Source organism: Ovis aries, chromosome 7 (assembly GCF_016772045.2).
Source record: "Ovis aries strain OAR_USU_Benz2616 breed Rambouillet chromosome 7, ARS-UI_Ramb_v3.0, whole genome shotgun sequence".
Taxonomy (NCBI): Eukaryota; Metazoa; Chordata; class Mammalia; order Artiodactyla; family Bovidae; genus Ovis; species Ovis aries.
Genome location: NC_056060.1, coordinates 10724491 through 10747788, shown reverse-complemented (window position 1 = coordinate 10747788; position 23298 = coordinate 10724491). Strand labels below are relative to the sequence as shown.

Below are 23298 nucleotides of genomic sequence, written 5' to 3'. Positions count from 1 at the left end.
CTTTCCCAGCATCAGGGTCTTTTCTAATCAGTTGGCTCTTTGCATCAGGTGGCCGAAGTACTGGGGCTTCTAAACCGACTCAATTTAACGCAAGCCAGCCCCAGGTACAATAGCACTTTCCCCCACATTTCTGCACAAGGCTGGTCCTGAAGGCAACCAGTCAGCGGTGCTGCTTCTCTAGGAACAGGAAGTGAGCAGGACCACAGGGTTCCTGGACAGAGTTAAGAGGGAGACAAGGAACACTTTTTCTTCTCTCCCACCTACATCAGGTCCTCTCTGCAGGAGCTGAGAGCTGGCAAAGGCCAGCCCAGGGGGCCTTTATGAAACATACTGTTTAATGCTCACAAACAGAATACCCAAACATGTAAAAAGCCAGTTCTCTGAGACTGCCATTGCCTCACTCCTAATGCCTTACTTCTTAATTCACCCAGAATATAACCTGAAGTCCTTACTTGGCCTTTAAGGCCATTATGAACTGGCCCCCAGCTACTGTCTGCATCCGTAGCATTCTCTCCTCGTTGCTGATTCCACTCCAGTCCCGTGGCCTCCTTACTGGTCTTTAACACACCCCCATGTGCTGCATCAGGACCGCTATACACCTGTTCCTTCTGTGGTCAATAATCTTCCACTGCAGGCATCCACAGGACCTGTTTCCTAGCCTGCTAGGCTTCTCTGTCCATGGATTCCCCAGGCAAGAATACTGGAGTGGGTTGCCATTGCCTACTCCAGGGCATCTTCCCAACCCAGGGATCAAACCCATGTCTCTTATGTCTCCTGCACTGGCAGCTGGGTTCTTTACCACTAGTGCCACCTGGGAAGCCCTTATTTAGGTCTTTATTCAAATATCATCTGATTAGAGACACTTTTTTTTAATCATACCTACAATACAGAGCAGTCCCTGCCTCCTATTACTCTCATTCTTTTACCTGGATTTATTTTTCTTCCTAGTTCTTATTCCCCACTGACATACTATGTATGTATTTGAGTGTGTTAGTCACTCAGTCATGTCTGACTCTTTGCAACCCCGTGAACTATAGCCCTCCAGGCTCCTCTGTCCATGGAATTCTCCAGGCAAAAAACTAGAGTGTGTAGCCATTCCCTTCTCCAGGGGATCTTTCTGACCCAGGAATCAAACCTGGGTCTCCTGCATTGCAGGCAGATTCTTTACTGTCTGAGCCACCAGGGATGCATGTATGTATTTATTGTCCACTAAAATATAAGTTCCTTGAAAGCAAGGATTTTGTCTGATTCGATGACTGCCGACCTCTCCTTAAAGTGCCAAGCATGCAGTAAGATTCTTTGTGGTGTTGAGACAGCCCAACATGAAGTCTGGGAGCTTGGGTTAGTTTGCAAAAGGATTTTCCATCATTAGCTAGTTGTACAGAAATCCATGAAAGGGAAGATACTAAGGGGATTCTAAAACCATTCTAAGAAGTAATGGCCAAATTCATCTTGGGAAGTATTTTTTGGTTTAGGGAATTGCTTTTAATGGGCTTTTTAGTTCTGCAAAGAAAGGCCTAAAGTCTGGGCAGGATAGAAGAGTGGAGACAGGAGGGCACAGTTTTGTTCTGTTTATTATAAAAGATGTCTATATTGGTAAGAGAAGTGTTTTTTAGTTTTATGTTTTCTAGTTCCATTGGCTGATGTGAGAAAAACAAAGCTTGAATAGAAGCTAGAAATTTTAAGAACAAAATGGAATGGAGATGTTTGTCTGTTCAGTACGTCTGGAAGGCCAGGCTAAAGGAGTTCAGACGGCAGCTTCTGGCAACATGGGATGCTTCATAATCAGTTTTACTTTGCATCGTTATCTAAGAAGAAATTTCTCTTATTAACTCCCAAGTCTTCAACAAAACCTATGTTAACTGCTACCAATGTCAGCCTTGTGTTAGCATTGCCTTAAGGAATCAATGGAGATTGTGTCAATGTTCTGGATTGTGAAAGTCAAAAGGGACCAGGGACGCATGAAGAAGAGGTGGCTAAAGGTGGTGGAGGGGAATTTGGAGGGCAGAGATGTCAACAAGGAGAAAGCAAACATTTGGAGAAATTCTTGGAAGTTTGGAATCAGAATCAAAATTTCTTACAATCAATACGACATCAGTATTTGGATAGTAAAGGACACGGGACTTGGAGAAAATTAAAGATTTAGGGACTTTGGGGTCCTTAAAGTGAATTCAGTATCACAGAGTTCAGACTTTAATCTCAGCGGTTAGCTACTTTTAAAATGTTATCTCACCATAGAAACCTGTTTATTAAATAAACTGTTATATGGAATCCAGATCCACACTGAGCCACTGTGATGGAAAGGAGTAGGGGTTTGAATTTATGCCCACTTGGCTTTCCTACTGGATCCCATGTTGTCCTCAGGCCCCTCTGGGGAATCCCAGCACCCCAGGAATACAGCTTAAAAACCATGGATCTGGAACTGAAAGCAAGAATATGCTCTTTAAAATTTCAGATGGTCGATCTTTCAGCCTGACTCTGAGTGCTCATTTCCTGCTAAGCAGTACGTCTCTTAGCCAGCTGTTACTGATTGGGTATTCTCCCTTCTCTTGAACCAAATTCCTCAACCCTGGGACTTCTACCCACTGATTCTGGTGTAAAACTCAAAATAAGCCTAATTCCTTCCATAAAACAGCCCTTCAAGTCTCTGGCTTCCTAGGTGGTGCAGTGGTAAAGAATCCACCTGCCAAGCAGGAGATGAAGGAGGCAAGGATTCAACCCTTGGGTTGGGAAGATCCGCTGGAGAAGGAAATGGCAACCCACTCCAGTGTTCTTCCTTGTAAAATCCCATAGACAGAGGAGCCTGGTGGGCTACAGTCCATGGAGTCACGAAAGAGTTGGACACAACCTATGGACTAAATAGCAGCAAGTCTTTGAAGAACTCTTATTTCCTTCCTTAACCTGTCTTTGTTCCAGGTTAAACATTGTCAACCCTCCAACTATTCTCAAGCTATTCTTACAGTGCATATACTATTTGGGCACCTGAAGTTACTGATACTGATTAGAGAAAATGAACTCAATATTGACAGAGTTAAGACCGAAACAGGGGCACACAAAAGAGGAGCGCAACCAACACACACTCTGGGGGTAGAAAAGCAAAATAAGAGATGCCATTTGCCTAATGTGAAAACTACAGAACATACGTTCCCCTGCCAACACCCCTGCCCACTGTGGAGGGGGCTGGAAAGCAGGTCCAACTTCATTCAGCTCAAGGATGAGCCCTTGATCACTGCCTAGCAGTCACCGAATTAGGGACATGGGGCATGGCTACTGGCAGGAGAGGCACTCAGCTCTCATGACTATTATCCGTGAAACACCCCCAGCAGCTGGGCTCTGGAATTCAGGACAGTAATTGCCTAGCATGGGTTCATTCCCACTCATCTTCATTGACCACCTGTGTATCCACATAGTTACTGATTCTTGCCTAATGCCATGGAAATCTATTAACTAAAAAGAAGTGATATTCTATAACCATGGATGGATCAGTTCTTTTGGAGCAAGCTGTATCAGTCTATCAGCATCATTTAGTAATAATCATTGGATTTATCTTAGGTACTGGCTTTGGTAGAGCCTGTAGGGGGCAGGGAGGTAAGTTTCAACAATTAGGGCTAGTTTTACAGCTAGAAAGTACATGACCAGCTTAATATGATAGCCCCCTTCCCTGACACCAAACTCCCTGAAACAAAACTTGGGCTTCCTGCTACCCAGGTGCTTCACACACTCCCTGACGGTGGGTGTTTTGAGGCCTGGAAATATGCTCACGCTGTACATCCCGCTCATGCGTGGACAAGGACACCTGCACTTGACGTATACGAGGACCCTTTCAATGCTGACCCTTCCTCTGTGCAGCTGGACCATATTCTTTGCCTGTGATAAAGCTCTTCCATGAGCATAAACTGAGTCCTGTGAGTTCTTTCAGCAATTAAACAGTTGAGATGATGAATGGGTAATTAACACAGCAAGGGTGAGAAGGGACCTCAGATACAGGCCCTTCTGAGGCCCTAAAGATGCTTCTGATGGGAGAGTGTTAGTTTTCAGCGCTGAAATCACACAGTTTTGTAAGTGAGTGTGAAGTACAAGACAATTCTGTTGGACGCTAGGGAAGCACTTCTATAAAAACAACAGGAACATATTCCGGTTTGCTCCAACAGAAAAATACTTCTAATTTTGACAAAGAATATATCCAGCAGAGTTGCCAGGTGCAAAGAGATAGAGAAGGACCACAGGGTTCATCCTCATTTTGTAATCTTTTTTCCACACACTTCTCTCTTTCGGCCCTGTATCTGTTAGAGGCAACACTATGTTTTCATGTATGTGGTTTCACCTTTTTTTTTTTTTTTTGCACAAATAGAATATTATACATACCTCTGAATCCTAAATAAGCTCAATGGTATTGAAGAAAGAATTAAAGTATCCCATGTCTGCTGCGAGTAGGACAGCACTGATAACAAAAGAGAGGCTTGGGAAGGAAGTCAATTCAGGAGGGAAGAGAAAGTGGAGGTATGAATAAATATATGTGTGTATATATGTATATTCATATGTGTATGTGTGGTGTGCATATGAGTATGCATAGACAGGTAAATTTCATGTACAATGTATATGTAGAAAAATGATCCGTGATTAAAAATGAAACAAAATATAATCAACTTATTCTTCTAGCTCTGGATGCAAGCTATATCTAAATCCATGCTCTGCTCCCTGCCAGCTCTGGCTATGAACAAGTTATTTAACTGCTCTGAGACTGGTTTCTTCATCCATAAAATGGAAATTTTTATTGTGCAACGACCTGATGAGCATTAAGAAATAATGCATGAGCTATACACTGACCATCAGCAAATTTCCAGAGGAGAAATTTGGGCAGAAATTTGCTGCCTTCCTTTCCTCTCGCTGAGGATCTGCGTTGCGTGTAGAGGAAAGACAAGAACGCAAAAGGAGCTCAGAGAGTAAGGGCCGAGGAGGAGGATGTGGGGGAAACAGCATTAGCTTCACTCTACTTGTCTGCACGGGACCAGTCCCCTAGGAACCACCGCCTGTCAGTTAACAGACAAAGGCAGCTAAACCATGAGCTCCCAACCCCACTGTCCTCCCTGCCAGCTTCCACTTGCCATGGGGTCAGAGATAGGGGCCCACTTACTGGGGATGCGGTGGAAGGTCGCCACAGAGGGTCTCTGGCATCCTCGTCAGGACATTGTAAGCTAAAAATACTGGCCTGTTTCACGTGCTTATTTAACCGTATGTTTACAATTATCCTGAGAAAAAGGCATCACTAAAGCATCTGAGTTGCCCTGAGTCATGACGTAGGCGGGCTGAGTCACGATTTGACCCTAGCTCCTCCCATTACTACACGGCTTCCGCCGTAACACCGGAGCTGCTTCCAGCTTGACCGCGGACGCTGCTGGCGTCCTGTGCGCGTCCGCGTGGCTGGCCTGAGTGCACCAGCAGCTGCATTAGAGGGTGCTCGGCCTGCTGTCGGCTGTATCAGGCACCTGTGTTTCTTGTGTCCTTTGAGGGCTTTCTTGTGGCCACAAGAGCCTTCAAGGAACACAACCTGGAAAGGTAGGGAAGGGAATTTAATGTGCCCCGAGGTCTCCAGGGGCAATGCTCACCCAACTGGGTTGGACAGGAGTGCTTACACGTTAACCTCTGGCGTGTTCCTAGTGGTTTCGGAGGGTGCCCCCACTGTAATAACCCACCCATAAAACATGTCCTCTAGACTCTTTTGCCTCTTCCTGTCTCACTTTCCCCACTTCCTCTCCTGTGCTTCCTAGAATTGCCTCCTATGTTTCCTAGAATCGCCTCCTATGTAAATAACTTGCACTAAATCTTTATCTCTTTGGTCTACTTTTGGAGGAATCCAAACTGAGTCAAATTCTAAAATCCACATGGTCGCTGCTCCTTTTGTTATTGTTTTTAATTACACTATATTTCCACCCCAGAAAGTAATAATGACCATGAGTTGCTGATTAGTCAGAACCTGATTATCATTTTAAGGCTTGTAAAAAAGGAAGACAGTGTTTCCCACAAAACAGCACGTTAATCCTTGTTTTCATTAACTATCCTTCTTGCCAGCAGTTGCCCTAATTTCAAAGCAGGATGAGGAAGGCTTTGAAGTCACTCTGTTAATGTAGTTATACACCCAGTTTGGCTTTTCCAGCTATTAAACAATACATTTTAGGGTATGTACCAAAAGTAGGACATTATTTCTTGATATAAGAAAACAGTTGAGTTCGTAATGTTAAAGAAATCTACAAGTACAATCAAAGTATTTGTCTTGTAGAGAACAAGAGCAATCATCTCAACATGCATTTTATATTTATCAACTCTACACATACATATTTTAGGAAGATTTTGAGAGATTTCAATATATCTTTAAATGACCAACCATTTTATTTTTAGCAAAAAGAGATTCTCAGTTTCTGGTAGTTGTCTGTAACTATAGGCTGAAAATGTTTAGATTTTAAAGCTTACATGTATAAATTCTCACAGGAAAATGAGTGGTAGTACCACCCACTGCAGTGTGGTGACTCTTTATCCGCAGTTTGTCCCATCCAGAGACGCCAGGCTTGCAAGTCACATGTAATAAGTTCACATAACATGTTTTGTTTTATAGACTCTAACCATTTATTTAACAAAAAGGAAATCTCTAACATCTAGCATTTTTCTACATTTAAAATTTCAGGGAAAAGAGACTCGTGTTCTACAGTATATAATGGTTACAAAAGAGTTCATTATCAGCTTAGAATGGTTAAAACATTTTCTCTATTGATTAGGACTCAGCATTCTTTAGTGAAGTGAGGTGACATATTTCTTATGGAAAAAGTAGTTGTTTCTTGTCAGAGGAGGTGTATTACCAGCACAACCTTCCCTTCACTCTGGAAGGGACACAGACCTGTCGCTCAAGGATTTCTTTCACCAGCAACATAGGTGGGAGTCCATTTCGCTGTTTCAATTCCCAAGTCAGGTATAAATCCTTTTCACTTAGGGAAGAACTCAAACATATATAAACTGAAGGGCAGAGGTTGCTTTTTCCATCCTCTACTCACACGACAGTCTAGAAATTCAAGGTTTTCTTGGTGGTTTGGCTCGCGTATTGATCACTGTGCATGGAGCTATCATTCATGCAAGTGTTTTTTGAATGCTGTATTCAAATTTTTGAATGCTGTCTAGCACCCACAAGAAAGAACAACAGAGCAGCCCCCTCCTCCAAAATCTGAATTTTGCTCTTGGAAACTCTGAAAGCCAATGATCACTTCTGCCTTGCAGAATCGGGGGGCTCTATGCCCAGGTGTAAAGTACATTTTCCGGGTTTCTCCAGGGCGAAGGCAGGGTGGACGCCCTCGTTAAACCTGTGCCTGATGATGAAGAGCATCTGTCCAGTCTCAGCGTTTATAAACAGCAGCCTCTGGGTGGTGTAGTCCAGCAGGATGCCCACTCTGGCGGGACGCTCAGTCACATGGACATCGCTCACAATGCCACTGTAGAAAAATGTGTATCTGCAATGGAAAAGAATGGGAATTGAAAACTTTGGAAATCTTGAACGACTATGATAAAGAAAATCACTTGGAGACAACCGATTTTGCAGTTATTGATCTCAGTTCACAATAACGAGTTGCACTAACATTGCCCCAAATACCTTAGCCAGATCCTTCCTAGATGCTAAAATGCATAGCTCTTCCCAACAGACGAGCGTTTTTTAATAATTTTGCTACTTCTACATTAGGAGGCAGGCCCAGAATAACCAACATATGCCTCCCTTGTGATTTTTCTCCACATTTTAATTCTTTCCCAGCTGCCCACATGTTTTAACTACCGCATTCATGGTGTGTCATTCTTTTGAATAAAACTCCTTTGAGGCTGCCATGTATTTTAAAAAAGTACTGCAGGCTCGCCTTCCATAAAATGCATTAATTTTACTGTTTAAAAGATTTGTAAGTGACTTATATAAGGGCCTTAATGAAGTTTAAGAACTATGTCGTTATTTCTGTCCAACTTCATCCTTTGTACAATGCCCCTGCCCCAAACCAACTTTCCTGTTCATCTTCTCCATGTTTCCTGCAGCCTTACCGCCAAGGAGGGTTACCTTTGATTTCTCTCTTAAGTTCAGATACATTCAGTTCACCATGTTTTCACTTAAACCTCTGCACCTCTGGGGGATATGAAGGACCACAGCATACTGTCCTTGCCTTCAAGGAACCCATACTCTACTGAACTAGAAGGAAAACTGTTCATGACTTTAGCACAGGCTGGGGCTCAGACTCCAGCTCTGGGCACAGATCGGGAAAGTGTTTTCTGATACATTTCATGGACGTGGTTTGGTTGTGAAAGGAAAGGTTCAAGGATGGGTTGGGAGCAAGAAATTGCTGAACAGAAAAAGCGAAACTGCTCTGTGCGAAAGAGTAACATAAGGTGGGAGTTTTCTCCTGGTGATCTTAGAAACAGAGGGTGGGGCCCTGAAAGCACAAGAGAAGAGCTGAGGGACAGGTGTGTGGTCTGCGGATCTGACAGGTCTGAGGGTGGGAGTGACGCTGAACAGACTGGGCCATAGAGCCTGCATACCTCTGGTGAGGCAGAGAAGGGCCTTTTGAAGACTTGCGGCGTCTCTCTTAAACGCCTAGAAGCTTGAGCGCAGGGAATGGCAAGTTGGCAACTTCCTTGCCGAATGAAGCTCATTCAAAAGGGAAGAGGTTTACGGGGATGGAAGGTAAGCGAGACTTCCACAGTGATAAAGGACCTTTTCAGTGCCTTGCCAATGTGAAATATGGCAGAAATTTTAGAACCTATAAAGCACACAGAGGCTGTGAGTGGCAATGAGGGGGATAGCAGTGTAGCTGGTGTTCTTATAGAAGGCTTGGGGAGCAGATGGGTGCACGTTCAGCCAAAGAAAGGTCAGGACTGGATAAGGGGGAAAAGGGTGAGGTGATCCAAGCTGTGGGGGCAGCAGAGGCAATGATGAGGTGGCAGAATAAACCTGTATGCCATCTGCTTGACCAGTCAGGAGGGGACATGTGAATGACTTTGAGAGTGTTACTTGGATAGGTAAGTCAGAGGCCAGGCTCTATACTGGCCTTCCCTGTCTAATATAGTAGCCAAGAGGCACATATGGCCACTTACATTAGAATTAAGTAAAATTCAAAATTCAGTTCATCAGTCTTGCTAACCACATTCCAAGTGCTCAATAGCCACATCTACCGTTTTTCTAGTTTTTCAGAACGTGTGACTGGACAGGACTGGTCGAGAGGGTTCTGAATGCCCATCTGAGCTATTTCCCTACCCTGCTTGGAAGATCCCCAGTGCCCACAGGCCCAGCCCCAGTCAGTCCCTGAGCAAGTTGCTACCATGGAGGGAAGGACATTCCAGGGAGCCTTGGACCCAACCGTTCTGCAGGGCCTGGAATTCACCCTGTCCTGCTTCTGCCCCATTTCCCACTGAGCACATCACTTCGTTCTCCAAGCTGCACTCCGGCCTAAAACAAGGCCTGTCTGTCTGTGGAATGACTCCCTCCTCATCCTTTGGACTGCTAGTTCTTGTTCAGACAAGGGTCATTCGGAAGCCTGATTCTTGACATCTGCCTGACCCTGGAACTGCCTGGGCGAGGGTCCCTACCTGTGTAGCCCACCCTGGTGCATCTCACTGCTGGCCGAGAATGAGCCCAGACTCCTTTCCACCCTGGTGGCTGCTTCTCTCAGGACTCCTGTCCCCCAGCCTGGTTACATTCTTTTGGGCTTCCCGCTTTCACTGTGGTCCCAGAGTGCTGGCACCACTGTTAATGTTCATAGATTTCTTTAGCAGAAAAGGAAGGGACATGATGTAAATGACGTTTTAGAAATATTTGCCAGTGGTGACACTTAGAATGGCTTGGAGTGGTTAGAGACTAGAAGAAGAGCACAGGCCTGGGGGCTGTGGGAGAGACTGGTAAAGGAAGGGAAGCCTTGAACTCGAGGAGTAAGTTAGGGACAGACAGGAAGAAATGCAACTGATTCTTTCTCCTTAAGACTCTTCATTTCTCCTCTCCCACCATGACATCTTACACTAGACGCAAGTAGAATCAAGAGTAATACTGCTCCATTTAAATCATGAAGCCAGAAAAACGGAAAAACTCAGGAGGCTCTGCTGTAGCAGCACTCAGTGGCCTGAAGGCCAGGGTGCTCTGTCTGGACCATGGAATGAGGCACTTAAGACCTGACCTCTCTGTGCTGTGATCATACAGACAGGCGCGTCCGTTCTCCCAGAATCTACAGAACCTACCCTGGGTGACAAAAGCCGAAGACCAAAGCTGTTGAACCTGCTGAATGAAATTAACTGTTCTGTTCTCTGGAGTCTAGAACTTTGTTATTGGAGGCTTGCCTTTAGGTTCTTAAGGGTTCAGTTGTCCAAGGAAATCTTCATGAAATCAATACCTAGTTCCAACTCTAAGTCTACCGATCATAAACTCTGGGTTTGAATGATTTTTCGACTCTGGGCAGAGGATGGGTCCTCAAGGATCGCACAGCACTGAACATCAATTAATCATAATTGCTCTGATCTGATGGAGTATGACTTTGAAAAGCTCTTGGAGATGGTGTCCTTGTGAACCTTGTCAGGGAATCAAACTCTGTCAAGTAGGATACAGGGAGAGATGTGCAGCGAGAAATATGCAAAATCCAATCTGTGGGCCTTTTTCTGGGAACTTGCAAGCACTGCTTCCTTTTTAAGCATTCCATTTGAATAATGCCTCATATTTGAGTCTTTACAAAGCTTTCAAAGCTCTTCCTTGTACCTGACTTCATGTGACCCTCACAACCCCCAAATGGAGTAGGCTAGGTGTCACTGTCCCCTGACAAGACAAATGAGGCACAGATTAACCAAGACAGATCTGCTCACAGGATTAACCAACTTCTGGTGAGGAGTCAATAGGAAGCTATTCAAGAATGGAGCCAGGACTCAAATTAGGTTCCTGGCCCCAGCCTCATGCTCTTTTATTAGACCGTCTTGTGCACATGTTCGGCTCATAGCTTGCTTGCCTTATCTCTCTGAGACTAATGCAGGTTTACGGCTTTTTCATATCAACCAGTTAGACAATACTAATGAGACAGTCTACAACCTGGGACCGTTTACTGCAGCATTTGCCCTGGACAAATGTCTCCTGGAGCAACAAAGACACTAAAAATAACCACATGTGTGCCCAGCTGGGGCAAATTATGGACAAGATACAAAGGGCCCAAACTCAACTGCCACTTCTGAGGGGCTGGGAGCAAAAGCAGGGTACTGCCCGTGATACATGCACACGGCACCGCCAAGGGGGCAGGCAGACCCCTTAAGCCACTGCTCCAGCCTGACCTACCAATCCACCTTTACCCTCCTTCCAAGGGACCAGCTCACCCCTCCTCAGGGAGGGAGCAAGGGAACCCCGTTCCTTGTCTTTGCTCGCTCCTGCTGCAGCATGAGTCCCAGTAAAGCCTTGCCTGAATTCCTCGTCTAGATTCTTATCAATGGAAATTGACTAAAGAGTCTAAGGGGACTTCCCGAGTGGTCCAGGGGTTAAGACTCCACCTTCCAATGCAGAGGGTGTGGGTCTGATCCCTGGTCAGGGAGCTCAGATCTCATATGCCTCATGGTCGAAAAACCAAACAAAAACAACAAATTAAAAAGAATTTTAAAAACAACAGACAAAAAAAGAGTCCAAGAACCCCAGGTCAGTCACACCAATAATATAGACCAGGGGTTAGTCAACTTTGTAAAGGGCCAGACAGTAAATATCTTGGGCTTTGGGGGCTATTTGGTATCTGTTATAACTAGACAACTCTGCCATTATAGCAAAAAGCAACCATAGGCCATATGGAAACAAATGAACTTGGCTGTATTCCAGTAAAACTTTATTTACAAAAAGGTCAGCAGGTCATATTTGGCCTGTGGGTTGTAGTTTGCCAACCCCTAATGTAGACCAGTGGCAGTGGAGGGGACGGGGTGCTGGGATCCACTTCTTCCTTAGTCCTACTGACTCCTCAATGGAGGGAGCCCTTTCAGCATTACCCGTGTGGTCTCTCCCCACCCTGGGGTGGACTTTGAAGGAAAACTTGGCCACATACCCAGTTTCCTAACTTTTCATTACGAGCTTCCTGAGGAGACACACGTCCTTTTCCAGCCACCTACTCTGTCCTGCAGTATGGGAAGCTGGCCTGGCCAAGACTTTGGGTGGGTACAAATCTATTAAAGAGGATTCGAGATAAGAAACAGCTTTGCTCTCACAAATGAACCACATTCTCTAAAACTGGCTTCCTCAGTAATCAGAGTAATAGTTGAGTTTCCATGTATCAGTTGGCCCAAAAGTTTGTTTACAGAAAAACATGAATGAACTTTTGGGCCAGCTCGATACTTGACTCTCTTCTTTCTCAGCTGGCTCAGAGCTGGGCCAGGGAAGTGAGGCGCTACTTATCAGGCCCCTCAGAGCCCTTGGCCTAGGCGTTGACTCATGACACTTTGACTGGGTGAAGGGGGCAGGCCCCAGCTTACCTCTGTGGCTCAGAGCACTGCATGTACCACGAGGTCTCTCCTTGTCCCAGGGTGCCAGCCTGCACAGCTGAGCTGGAGCAGATGCCCAGTCGGTAGGCTGGGCAGTCTGTGACGGTGGTTTCCCAGTAGTGTTGGCCACAGGCAGGCAGCTCCTCACCCAGCACTGATGGGATTCTGCAGGCAAAGTTCATCAGGAATTGGCAACCTTTATTTCATAGAGATCGACATTCGTAAACGCACCCACAGTTTAAGCAGGATTCTATCCTTGGAAACTGCTGGAATTTGACTAAAGACATTCATTGTTCGTGCTGTCCCTTACCTTGACCTGAGGGCCACAGAATTCCCCAAACATTCAACATGCTTTTAACGTATTTCTACTGCCACACACAACACACATGTATTACACATAGCATCTCTTAGAGGAACTGGGAACTAGAAAATAATTAGAATAATGATAGGATAAAAAGAAGAGGGCTTCCAAAAAAAAAAAAAAAGAGGGCTTCCCGGGTGGTTCAGTGGTAAAGAACCCATCCACCGATGCAGGAAATGCAGGAGACTCAGGTCTGACCCCTGGGTCAGGAACAACCCCTGGAGAAGGAAATGGCAACCCACTCTGTATTCTTGCCTGGGAAATTCCATGGTCAGAGGAGCCTGGCGGGCTGTAGTCCATAGGGTTGCAAAGAATCAGACGTGACTGATGACTGAACACACACGCATAGGATAAAAAGAAACGGCACCAATCTGTGGCCCTAATGGTAGAGAACCCACCTGCCAATGTAGGAGACATAAGAGACATGGGTTCAATCCCTGGGTCAGAAAGATCCCCTGGAGAAGGGAATGGCTACCCACTGCAGTGTTCTGGCCTGAAGAATCCCACGGACAGGGGAGCCTGGTGGGCTACAGTGCGTAGGGTCACAGAGTCGGACATGACTGAAGTGACAGCATGCACGGCTTTCAAAGGGAGTGAGGAAATACAAAGGAGGCAAGAGGAGAATGCTAAGAGAGTATGACTTGGAAAGTTTTTTCCCCAAAAACTTGCACGCACACAAAATGGAGTCTCTAAAACCTTTAACCATGAGTTCCCATGTCTGAGGACCTTCCTGGGCACACAGACCAAACCAGGTGCTGCTCCTGGACAGCAGGCGTCTGGGGAGGCCAGAGCAGAGGGTAGTGCAGGTGAAGCGGGTGTGTTGTTTGTGCTCTGGAGAGGCTTGCGGTCAACAGTCTTGGGGGCTGGGGCCTCTTTAGATCGCAGTAGGTATGCCTAAGAGCCTGTTGAAAGGTTTCTTTTAGTCTCACCTCAGCTATTTTTGTAACAGGCATGGTGAAGTGAACCAAAGCACTTTCACCTGCTGATGGGTGACCTTGTTTGCATGAATTGCTCAATTTTGCTTTGAAATGGCTGAGACAGCAAGGAAGCATTTTTAATTTAAGCAGCATTAATATTCAGTCAGCACCATCTCCTGCTCCCCTTTAGCAGGTGAGAAAATGATTACACAAGGGAATGTATCTCACTTTCTTGTGTCTTTACCCAACAACCTCATTTCAGAGAGGTGGCTACTGATGGGCGCTTGCTTTCTGGAGCAAAACCTGGTTGCTTGATATGTATGAACTAATTTTCAGATTAATAATTAACATAATTCTATCAAATATATTACAGTTATTAGCTATTATTATTAGCAGCCATGAAATTAAAAGACACTTGCTTCTTGGGAGAAAAGCTATGACCAACCTAGACAGCATATTAGAAAGCAGAGACATTACTTTGTCAACAGAGGTCCATCTAGTCAAAGCTATGGTTTTTCCAGTGGTCATGTATGGATGTGAAAGTTGGACTATAAAGAAAGCTGAGCGCCGAAGAATTGATGCTTTTGACCTGTGGTGTTGGAGAAGACTCTTGAGAGTCTCTTGGACCTCAAGGAGATCCAACCAGTCAATCCTAAAGGAAAACATTTCTGAATATTCACTGGAAGGACTGATGTTGAAGCTGAAACTCCAATACTTTGGCCACCTGATATGAAGAACCGACTCACTGGAAAGGACCCTGATGCTGGGAAAGATTGAAGGTGGGAGGAGAAGGGGATGACAGAAGATGAGTTGGTTGGATGGCATCACCAACTCAATGGACATGAGTTTGAGTAAGCTCCAGGAGTTGGTGATGGACCAGGAAGCCTGGCGTGCTTCCCGGTCACAAGGAATCAGACATGACTGAGCAACTGAACTGAACTGAACAGTTATTATCATCAGTCATGTATGAACCAACCTCCAATATACTTCTTTTCTCTTCGATTTTTTGAGAAATCCAAGAGACAGAAAAGCTCAATCTATTTCTTAAATCTTTTTTTTTTTTTCCTCCTGAATTCACTTATTGGTATATGTTTAGCACTTCCAGTGTTCTGGACCCTAGGATAGATTCTGGGGATTCAAAGATGTGGAAGACAGGGCTGCCTGAGGACCAGTCAAGATGGAATAGCTGATGTATGATTCCACAGGTGCTCAGAACTTTTTATAGATATGATCAAAGGGCGCCAGAGCCCAGAGAAGGCCTGGCCATTTCCAAGCCTTTCCAAGTAATACGTGACCTGAGCCACAGACAGGTGAATAGCAGCTTAAGAAGGAAACAGTGTGAGTCGCCATTGGTGGGCTCAGGGCGGTAGTGAGAGCTTGCTGGCTGTCCACCCCTGGCACACCAGTGCCCACAGGAGCGTGTTTCACATGGGTTACAATTTTCGAAAGTCTTTCGCTTTCTTCCATTTGGACCCTCAAAATAACCATGAGTGATTGCAGACAAATTGCAGAGCCCTCTCCATGCTATGCCCTCAGCTTCTGCCCTCTTTTTACTTTGCTGCTTCCTTTTGTGGGGGACTTCCCTGGTGGCTCAGACAGTAATGAATTTGCCTCCAATCATTGAGCCCTGGGTCAGCCCTAGAAAAGGAAATGGCAACCCACTCTAGTATTCTTGCCTGGAGAATCCCGTGGACAGAGGAGCCTGGGGGGCTACAGTGCATGGGGTTGCAAAGAGTCAGACAGGACTGAATGACTAACACATTCACTCTCCGTTTGTGGGCCCTTCTGGGGCAGAGGGGGCAAGATCTCGAAAGTCCTGCATGTGGCCAGCTCCAGAAACTCAACAAAATGTCATTCTCCTCTATTCCTTTTCAAGTGGATTGATACAAAATGTGATTTGCTGTTGAATATAATAGAAGAATGAACCCAGGCTCTTTTTTCACTGAACCAGAGATAACGCCTTAAAACAGCCTATGTGTTAAACAAAACCATCTGTGCTTGTATTTCCAATAAAAATATTGACACTTGCTCCATGTTTGAACTATCTCCATCACTTTCCCTTAGTAACGAACCATAACCGAACTCTGCAGTTCGTGCTTGCTGTCACACAGCGTGTGCACCCAACCAAGGATGTGGCAGGTGAGGCCACACAAGGCCTCTCGTGCCTTCTTCTACTCACTCTGTCAGCCGTCTCCTCTCAGCGAAGCTGATCACTGTCCCATTTGAGGAAATCTGCAGAGCAGGATGAGCCGTTTCCCTCAACAAGAGAAATCTGGTTCCTATTGCGATCAGAAAACAGGATTATAATGTTACAACGTCCCTGGCCAAGCCCCACCTTTCAGATCTTAGTTTCCCCTTGCTTCTGATATCAAAATCCCCACCCCACCCCCCGCCCCGCAGGGTGTTTTCAGGTCCATGGCAAAATTCTATCCATGATCAGGACTTGTGAGCTAGTGACTTGTCACCTTGCCTGGTGCCACAGGTGTGTGAAACCCCCCTCAGCCCAAATCTAGCACCTACTGTTATACGAAGTATGCTCCCCACCCAGCACCTACCTCACCTGGAAACTAGTTAGAAAGGCAGAATCTCAGGCCTTCCCCCTGGCTTCCTGAATCACAATCTCTATTTTAACAAGCTCCTCGGGAGACCCATGTGCGCGTTCAGGTCTGAAGACGGCACTGGTGTAACCTCCAGGAGTGCTTCTACCAGTGGACGGTACAGGCACCACACTGGGCCTGCGGGGAACACTTCTGGACAGACAGTGCCCCTGTCTGCTCTCTTTACAAACATCACGCTGTCCCTAACCACAGCACACATGGCTTATGCACAACTTTCTGCTGGTTATGCCAGTCACTTAATGGGCCACCCTCAAGTTTCGGCCTCAGTCTTTGGGTCTAGGATAAGGTAAAAAATGATCACCTTTCCATTCCTCATTTCTTTTCACAATAATTGAGAACAGCCCAGTTCTTTTTATTGGCATCATCAGGGTATTTTCCCCAAAAGGCCCTTGAACAGTTATCATTTTCTTGAGTTACTCATACATTCATGTATTCAACAAACATAAACTGGCACCAATCATGAGCGAGGCATGGAAAATAATTAGAAGAATAAGACTGGAAGATTATTCATGGAGTTCACAGTGTCATGCATCAAGAATATCTTCATCCCACTCTCCCCAACACACACACACACACACACACACACTCTCACAGACTCAAAACATACCCACCATCTACAGAAGATTATAAACCAAACAGGAATCATCTGAGGAGATTAAAAACATGTCAAAGCCCGTATCTCAGTGAATTAGGTCAGGATCTTCAGGAGTGGACCCCCAGCATCTTTTTTTTTCTCTTTTTAATTTTTTTAGCACCTGACTGATAGCTAATGGGTAGCCAATGGGTAGTCTTAAACCAGAAAAATAAAAGAAACACCTTGACCTTTGGCCAACCCTGGGTCCTTATGCCAAAAACCTAGCACTGCCAGCAGACTGGAAGCTTAAGAAGTGGCCCTCTAGGATGTTTTCTCTGGGTGGTGGAGGGAAGGAATGGGAATGTTTGGAAGTAGTTCTCTGTGTGCAAAGGAAGTACCTCTGGTGGAAATGAGGGCAGCTTCACTCTGCTCACTTGTCCCAAACGCATTGATGGCTCTCACGTAGAAAAAGTAATTCTCATTGGGTTGGAGATTAACTTTCAGCTGGAGTCCTTTAATTCCAGAGAAAGATCTAAACATGAAAGGAAAATAATAATTTTAAAAATAATGCTACGTGCTAAACAATACATCATATTTCAGTCCTGCAGTGCGTGAACATCTTTTATTAACAAATCACTTATTTTTCCCTTTTTATGACCATGGAGTTAGCAAGTCAGATTCTATAAATGGCCATCCTCCAGTAAGTTTACTTTATCAAATCATTTCTACCTTGGTCAACTTTTGTCTAATATTATGCCTTCCAGAATGCTCTTTGGAACAAAGTCAATGAAACTTTTTTTTTAACTCAGAAAATAGACTAATTTTGTGGTTAATGAGTCTCCAAGCATACATTGTTTCCTTTATGAAATTCTGGCCAAGAGGGCACTTGTGGATTAAGATGATGTTAAACTAATCTATAATTCGAAAAAAAAAAAAAAAACCACTATCTAATTAACAGATCCTGAATAGTGGAAAACTTGAAGTGATGATTTTGTACATAGCCATCATGTCAAAGTCACCCAAGTTAATGAAACTGAGGATCTCTAAAGAAGACAACATCCTTTAGAGAAAACTTAATCCTGGCAAGAAAAGAGAATTCTAATTGCCAAATACAATCCCCAAAGTTGTTCCTAAACCTCCCATTTACAACGAAAGAAGAATATTGGTCATGGTATTGGAAAGGCAGTAGGCTCGGCAAGTACACTGTAACATCCCAACCACTTAAGCTAAATGGACTTGCTGGATGTGAAGATGGAGTTCTGAACTTGAAATGAGCTGGAATCATTTTTGTGCCTCTTTTCCATTCTCTTTAATCTGCGTGATTATCATATCCTAGGGCATTTATACAAACAAAGTATACAAGTGCTCTTCTTTTACCCTCCATCTGGGGAGACTTTGGACAAGTTAGGCTCCTTGCTAATAGAAGAAGTTCTAATCCGAGTGCTACAGAATCAGAATCCTGTCCCTTTTAGATGCGCATTGGATACTAGTCATTGAAAACAATAGCACAATAGCCTTCAAATCCACTCTCAGAGACAGAGAGTTTTTATTTTTTTTTTAACTGTTTGCTTTGTTTGTTTTTATTTTCTTTGGTTTTATTTTGTTATTAATGAATGTTCCACAAAATCATTAGAATCAAGAGTGGCCACTGTTCATTCTCAGATTGATTTTCTTTTGCAGGTTATTCCTCCTTCTGTTGATTGATTTCATTCTCGATATCTACCTTAGAGAATACCATGAAGGACCATGAAAAGGAAAAAGTATCACTGATCCAGAAAACAAATTAATTTAGACTTTTTCGAAGCAGAAAATCTGTACAGAGTAACAATTCCTCCCCGACCAGAGCAGCCCTGTGTCTAAAAGCAGGGAAACCACTTGTGTTTCTCAGCAGGAGGGGCCACAGAGGGGAGAAGCCTGGGTCTATTTGTGTATTTGCTATTTAGTACTTGGCCCTGAGAAAGGTCCCTGTAAATTCCCCAAACCTTATCGGTTGTAATTTCAGAACCTACCAACTGACCAGGCCCTTGGAGGGTACTCTCTTTAGATGCAGGGGAGAATGGATGGATGAAATTGAGCTACATGTCCACTGACAACTAATTATGCTTCAACTAATTAAAAAAACACCAGGTCCTATGACTAAAAATACAATTCTAAACTAGTATCTACATCATTATTCTGGGGTAAATGTATTGCTGATCTTGTTTGAACTGATGACTGAAGATATGTTTTCAGTGTACATTAATTATAACAAGCTTATTGTCTCAATAAGCACACTCAGATCTGAACTGAATTTCAGACTTCATCTACTCATTAAATAAATATTTATTGATCATTTATCATATGCTCAGGTCCTGCCCCTGCTTGACAGGACTAGGTGAGGAAATTTCACCTCTAGAAACTAGATAGAACATAAGGGTTTCATTTTGTGATAATGAAGTTATTAAATGCCAAGGATGCTGTTCTGGGGTTAAGTTTTGTTCTTAAATTTTATGAAGTCTGTCAAGGAGGAAATTATATGTATGTGTATATATATATATATATATAGAGAGAGAGAGAGAGAGAGTCAATTACATGCTATGTCTTACTAGTCATTTAAAGAACAAAAGTCTACATGGTACAGAATCCAATATATGGGATGACGGTGCAAACAGGTCATGTAGACATGAAAAATATGCACCATGCCCTCACTGAATCTACAAAAGCACCAGGCATGAAAATGGAAGTCATATGAAATATGGTAGGGTTTTATTGTTTATAAGTTACTATCATATGCTCAAACACCAAGACGAAGGCAAAAAAGCTCAGATACAAATGGTTCAACCCTATGTCTATTTATTCTGTCTGACCTCACTTGAATGCCACAAAAGTTTTCATGTCAGCTGTCCCTACTGTTGAGCCACATGAAAACTTCACAAATTTTGCAATTTGAAATCTGAAGAGTGGCACTCCTCCATAGATGATGATATTTTTATTTCAAAACCAAAAACTTGTCAGAATTGCAACTGAATCCACATGGTTATAATGAGCTTCACATAGTCTGGAGGAGAATTAAAATCCACAGAATACCCAAATTGAGGTAATTGATTCAATAGCACATGGAACTCCAGTGAGTTATTGGTGCTTAGGTAAGAAGAGATTTCAGTCTTATCAACAATGTGACCAGTCTGATGATTTTAGAAGTTCAGGGCCAATAATAAAATCCAAAACACAATAAGAAATATGACTCAAAGAGTCACTCTGGGTCATAAATGTGGGATCCTCTCTACAAGCACCACAGTACAGTGGGAAGGGAAGGCTTGATATTGGAAGTTTTGGGAATGTGAATATTGTTAAACCCCAGTGTTGTAAGGCAGAGAGAAATATTCAAAGGAGACCTACTGTCTCCTCAGAAGTCTGAAGGGCTGCCATGTGAATGAGACTGGTCCCTCTTTTGCTATTTCAGATGGAAATGAGTGGAAGACCCCAGAAGGCCGATGTTTGCCCAACGTAACAAAGGCTTCTCTAGTTTGAGCCCTTTCGTTCTTTAGTTTTTGCAGGGGATGACTGAAAAGTTTGCCACAACTATCCATAGACAATGGAGCCAGAAATATCTCATATGAGAACTGAAAAGGATCTTTATGAAGTAGAAAACCACTAGGGACTTAATGCTTATGAGAAAATACTAAAAGCATTCCCATTAAATCAGAGAGAGACATGAGGTTAAAAAAATTGAGAAGCAGGAGGTAAAGTTATTATCACTTGCGGATAATATGACTGCTATCTAGAAAACCGAAGAAACTCAGCTAAAAAAAAACTCAGAATTTAGTAAAATAGCTAGATGTGAATCTAATATAAAAAATCAAAATCTTCCATATACAAATAACAACTAGATAGAAGATAAAGCAAAATAAAGACCTTATTTAGAATAGTGGCAAACATAGCAAAAGTGTGTAGGATTTATATGAAAACTATTTTTGAAAACGATGATAAAGGAAAGCCCAGTAAAGACCTGATTAAAAGGAAAGGCAGATCAGTTCTTGGAAAGGAAAATGCAACAATCATAAAAACTGCAATGCTCCCTAAATTAATCTATCAACTTAACATGGTCTCTACAAATACCGAATTATCAGGGGCAGAGGATTAGAGTGGACTACACAGTCTGACTCTAAAGGTCATGTGAGAAATAAACTAGCAAAAAAAAAAAAAAAGAAGTCATGAAAGGGCAACCTAATCTACATGACTTCTAAAATTATAAAGTTATAATGATAAAGAGTGCATGGTACCAGGGCATAAATAGATGGGTCAGTGGAACAGTTTATAAAGGTTGGGAATAGCACCAAACACATAAATTCTTAAATATATAATAATGGAACTATTTCAAATCAGAAAGGAAAATGTTGGCAAAGCTGGATAGCCATATTAGAAAAAATTAAGTTGGATTCCCTACTCCACACTTCCTCTTGAAAGTATGTATTAACTAGTATTAACATTAAAAAAAATGTATGGCAAAAAAATTTAAATTGCAGCTTGTATCATAGATGAAGACTGATGTCCTTTAAAAACAAAGAACTTCTACAAATCAATAAGAAAAAATACTACACTCTAATAGGAAAAAAATAGGTAAAGGAAATGAAAAGTTCATAGAAAAGGAAGTACATAGCTCTGAAACATACAAAAAGATGTTCAACCCAATAATATAAATGCACAATTAAACTATAATAAGATTACACTTTCTACTTGTCAAACTGTGAAAGATCAAGTTTTATCACACCCTGTGTAGGCAAAAGTATGGAGAACCAAACACTCTTACATGCTGCTTGCCTGAGTGTAAACTGCTACAGTGTCTATGGAGACAATTTGGTAATATCTATCAAAATTCAAAATGTTCTTACTTTCTAACCAATCATGATACTTCTAGGAATTTACCCTGCAGATAGACTTGCACATGTATGAAATGATATATGCACAGGGTTTTCTCCGCAGCACTCTTTGTGACAATGGAAACAACTTAAGTGCCTCTCAATTAGTCAAATAAATTGATTATATTCTTAGAATACAATGAAATTGGTTTTTTTTAAAACCAATGCAGTTCCATTCGTATTGCCATGAGATACCAAGAAATATTTTTAAATAAGAAAAATAAGGTGGAAGAAATATATATAGTATGCTACAATTTGTTGAAAAAATATAGCTGTTATATATGCACAGACTATCTAAAAAGATAAATATGCATCAGTTCAGTTCAGTTCAGTCACTCAGTCTTGTCCGACTCTTTGCAAACCCCATGAATCGCAGCACGCCAGGCCTCCCTGTCCATCACCAACTCCCAGAGTTCACTCAGACTCACGTCCATCGAGTCAGTTAACAGTAATTGCCTCTGGGGGCAAGGAGAAATGAGTAAATGAAGTATAGATAGAAAGGAGACAATTTTCACTGTATTCTTTTTTATGTCTTTTGAATTTGTACCATATTTATGTATTATCCATCTGAAATTAATTAAACAATTTACTTTCACAGCTATATTACAAGTTCAGAAGCTGGTTAAATGTGTTTGCAAAATGCACATTAGTTTGAATTCTAGAAAGTAACTTCTCTAGGAATTTCATAATTCAACAATTTGTGTTGGATGGAAGGTGTACATGTGCTCAGGGTAAGCTGAGGGCTGGTCACCACGAGGAGCAGTGATCCCCTGCACTGCCGGGTCCAATACCTGGATCTGAACATATTTCCTCCCAGGAAAAGGGGGCGGCATGTGTACAAACAACATGGAGAAACCCAGTGCCATGACTCCTGGAAGCAGCCTACGGATGGTGCTGTCACTGCAGAGCAGACAGATGGCTAAGTATGAACTGTTTTTTAAAAACACAGTGGGCTCTTATGGTTGGCAGCACCAACATTCAGCCAGTCAATCAACACCATTTAACGTGAACTGTGAAGAGAGCACATTGCTGGGCTCTGTGGGGACCAGCTAGTAAAGTAGTGTTTCCCATACCTGCCTGGGCATTTTAGACCTTCTGAATAGGAATCCTTAAGAGGGGCCCGTGAATCTAAACTCTGACGAGTATCCCAGTTGTTGTTGTTGTTGTTTTAATGATCTGTTAGGTTTGAAAAACATAATCGTAAGATAGCACAGGGTGAGAAGGGGTGGGAAGGAGAAACAGGAATAAGAAGAAAAATCCATGAGAACATAAGCAACATGAAATTCAAGGACAACTAACGAAACAGTTTCAGCTGTTGGAAGCCATTTATAAAAACTTAATTAACCATAAACATGGAATTTTCTGTTTAAGATGAAAATTTTTGGTTCAATCAGGATTAAGAAGGAAATTCTTTATATGTTGACTTTTTTTT

At 43.0% G+C, this 23298-nt stretch overlaps 1 protein-coding gene across 1 annotated transcript in view; it reads right to left on the bottom strand.

Annotated features, from left to right (window-relative positions):
* Window positions 1-6597: 6597 nt before the first annotated feature.
* Window positions 6598-23298, bottom strand: part of CMYA5 (cardiomyopathy associated 5) — a 99796-nt gene continuing 83095 nt past the window's right edge. Inside the window, exons 10-13 of the mRNA XM_015096799.3 lie at window positions 17367-17500; window positions 15956-16055; window positions 12490-12663; window positions 6598-7493 (exon numbers count right to left, since the gene is read on the bottom strand). Coding sequence (XP_014952285.3) covers window positions 7247-7493; window positions 12490-12663; window positions 15956-16055; window positions 17367-17500 — 655 coding nt within the window. The 3' untranslated portion in view covers window positions 6598-7246. The remainder of the gene's footprint in view (window positions 7494-12489; window positions 12664-15955; window positions 16056-17366; window positions 17501-23298) is intronic.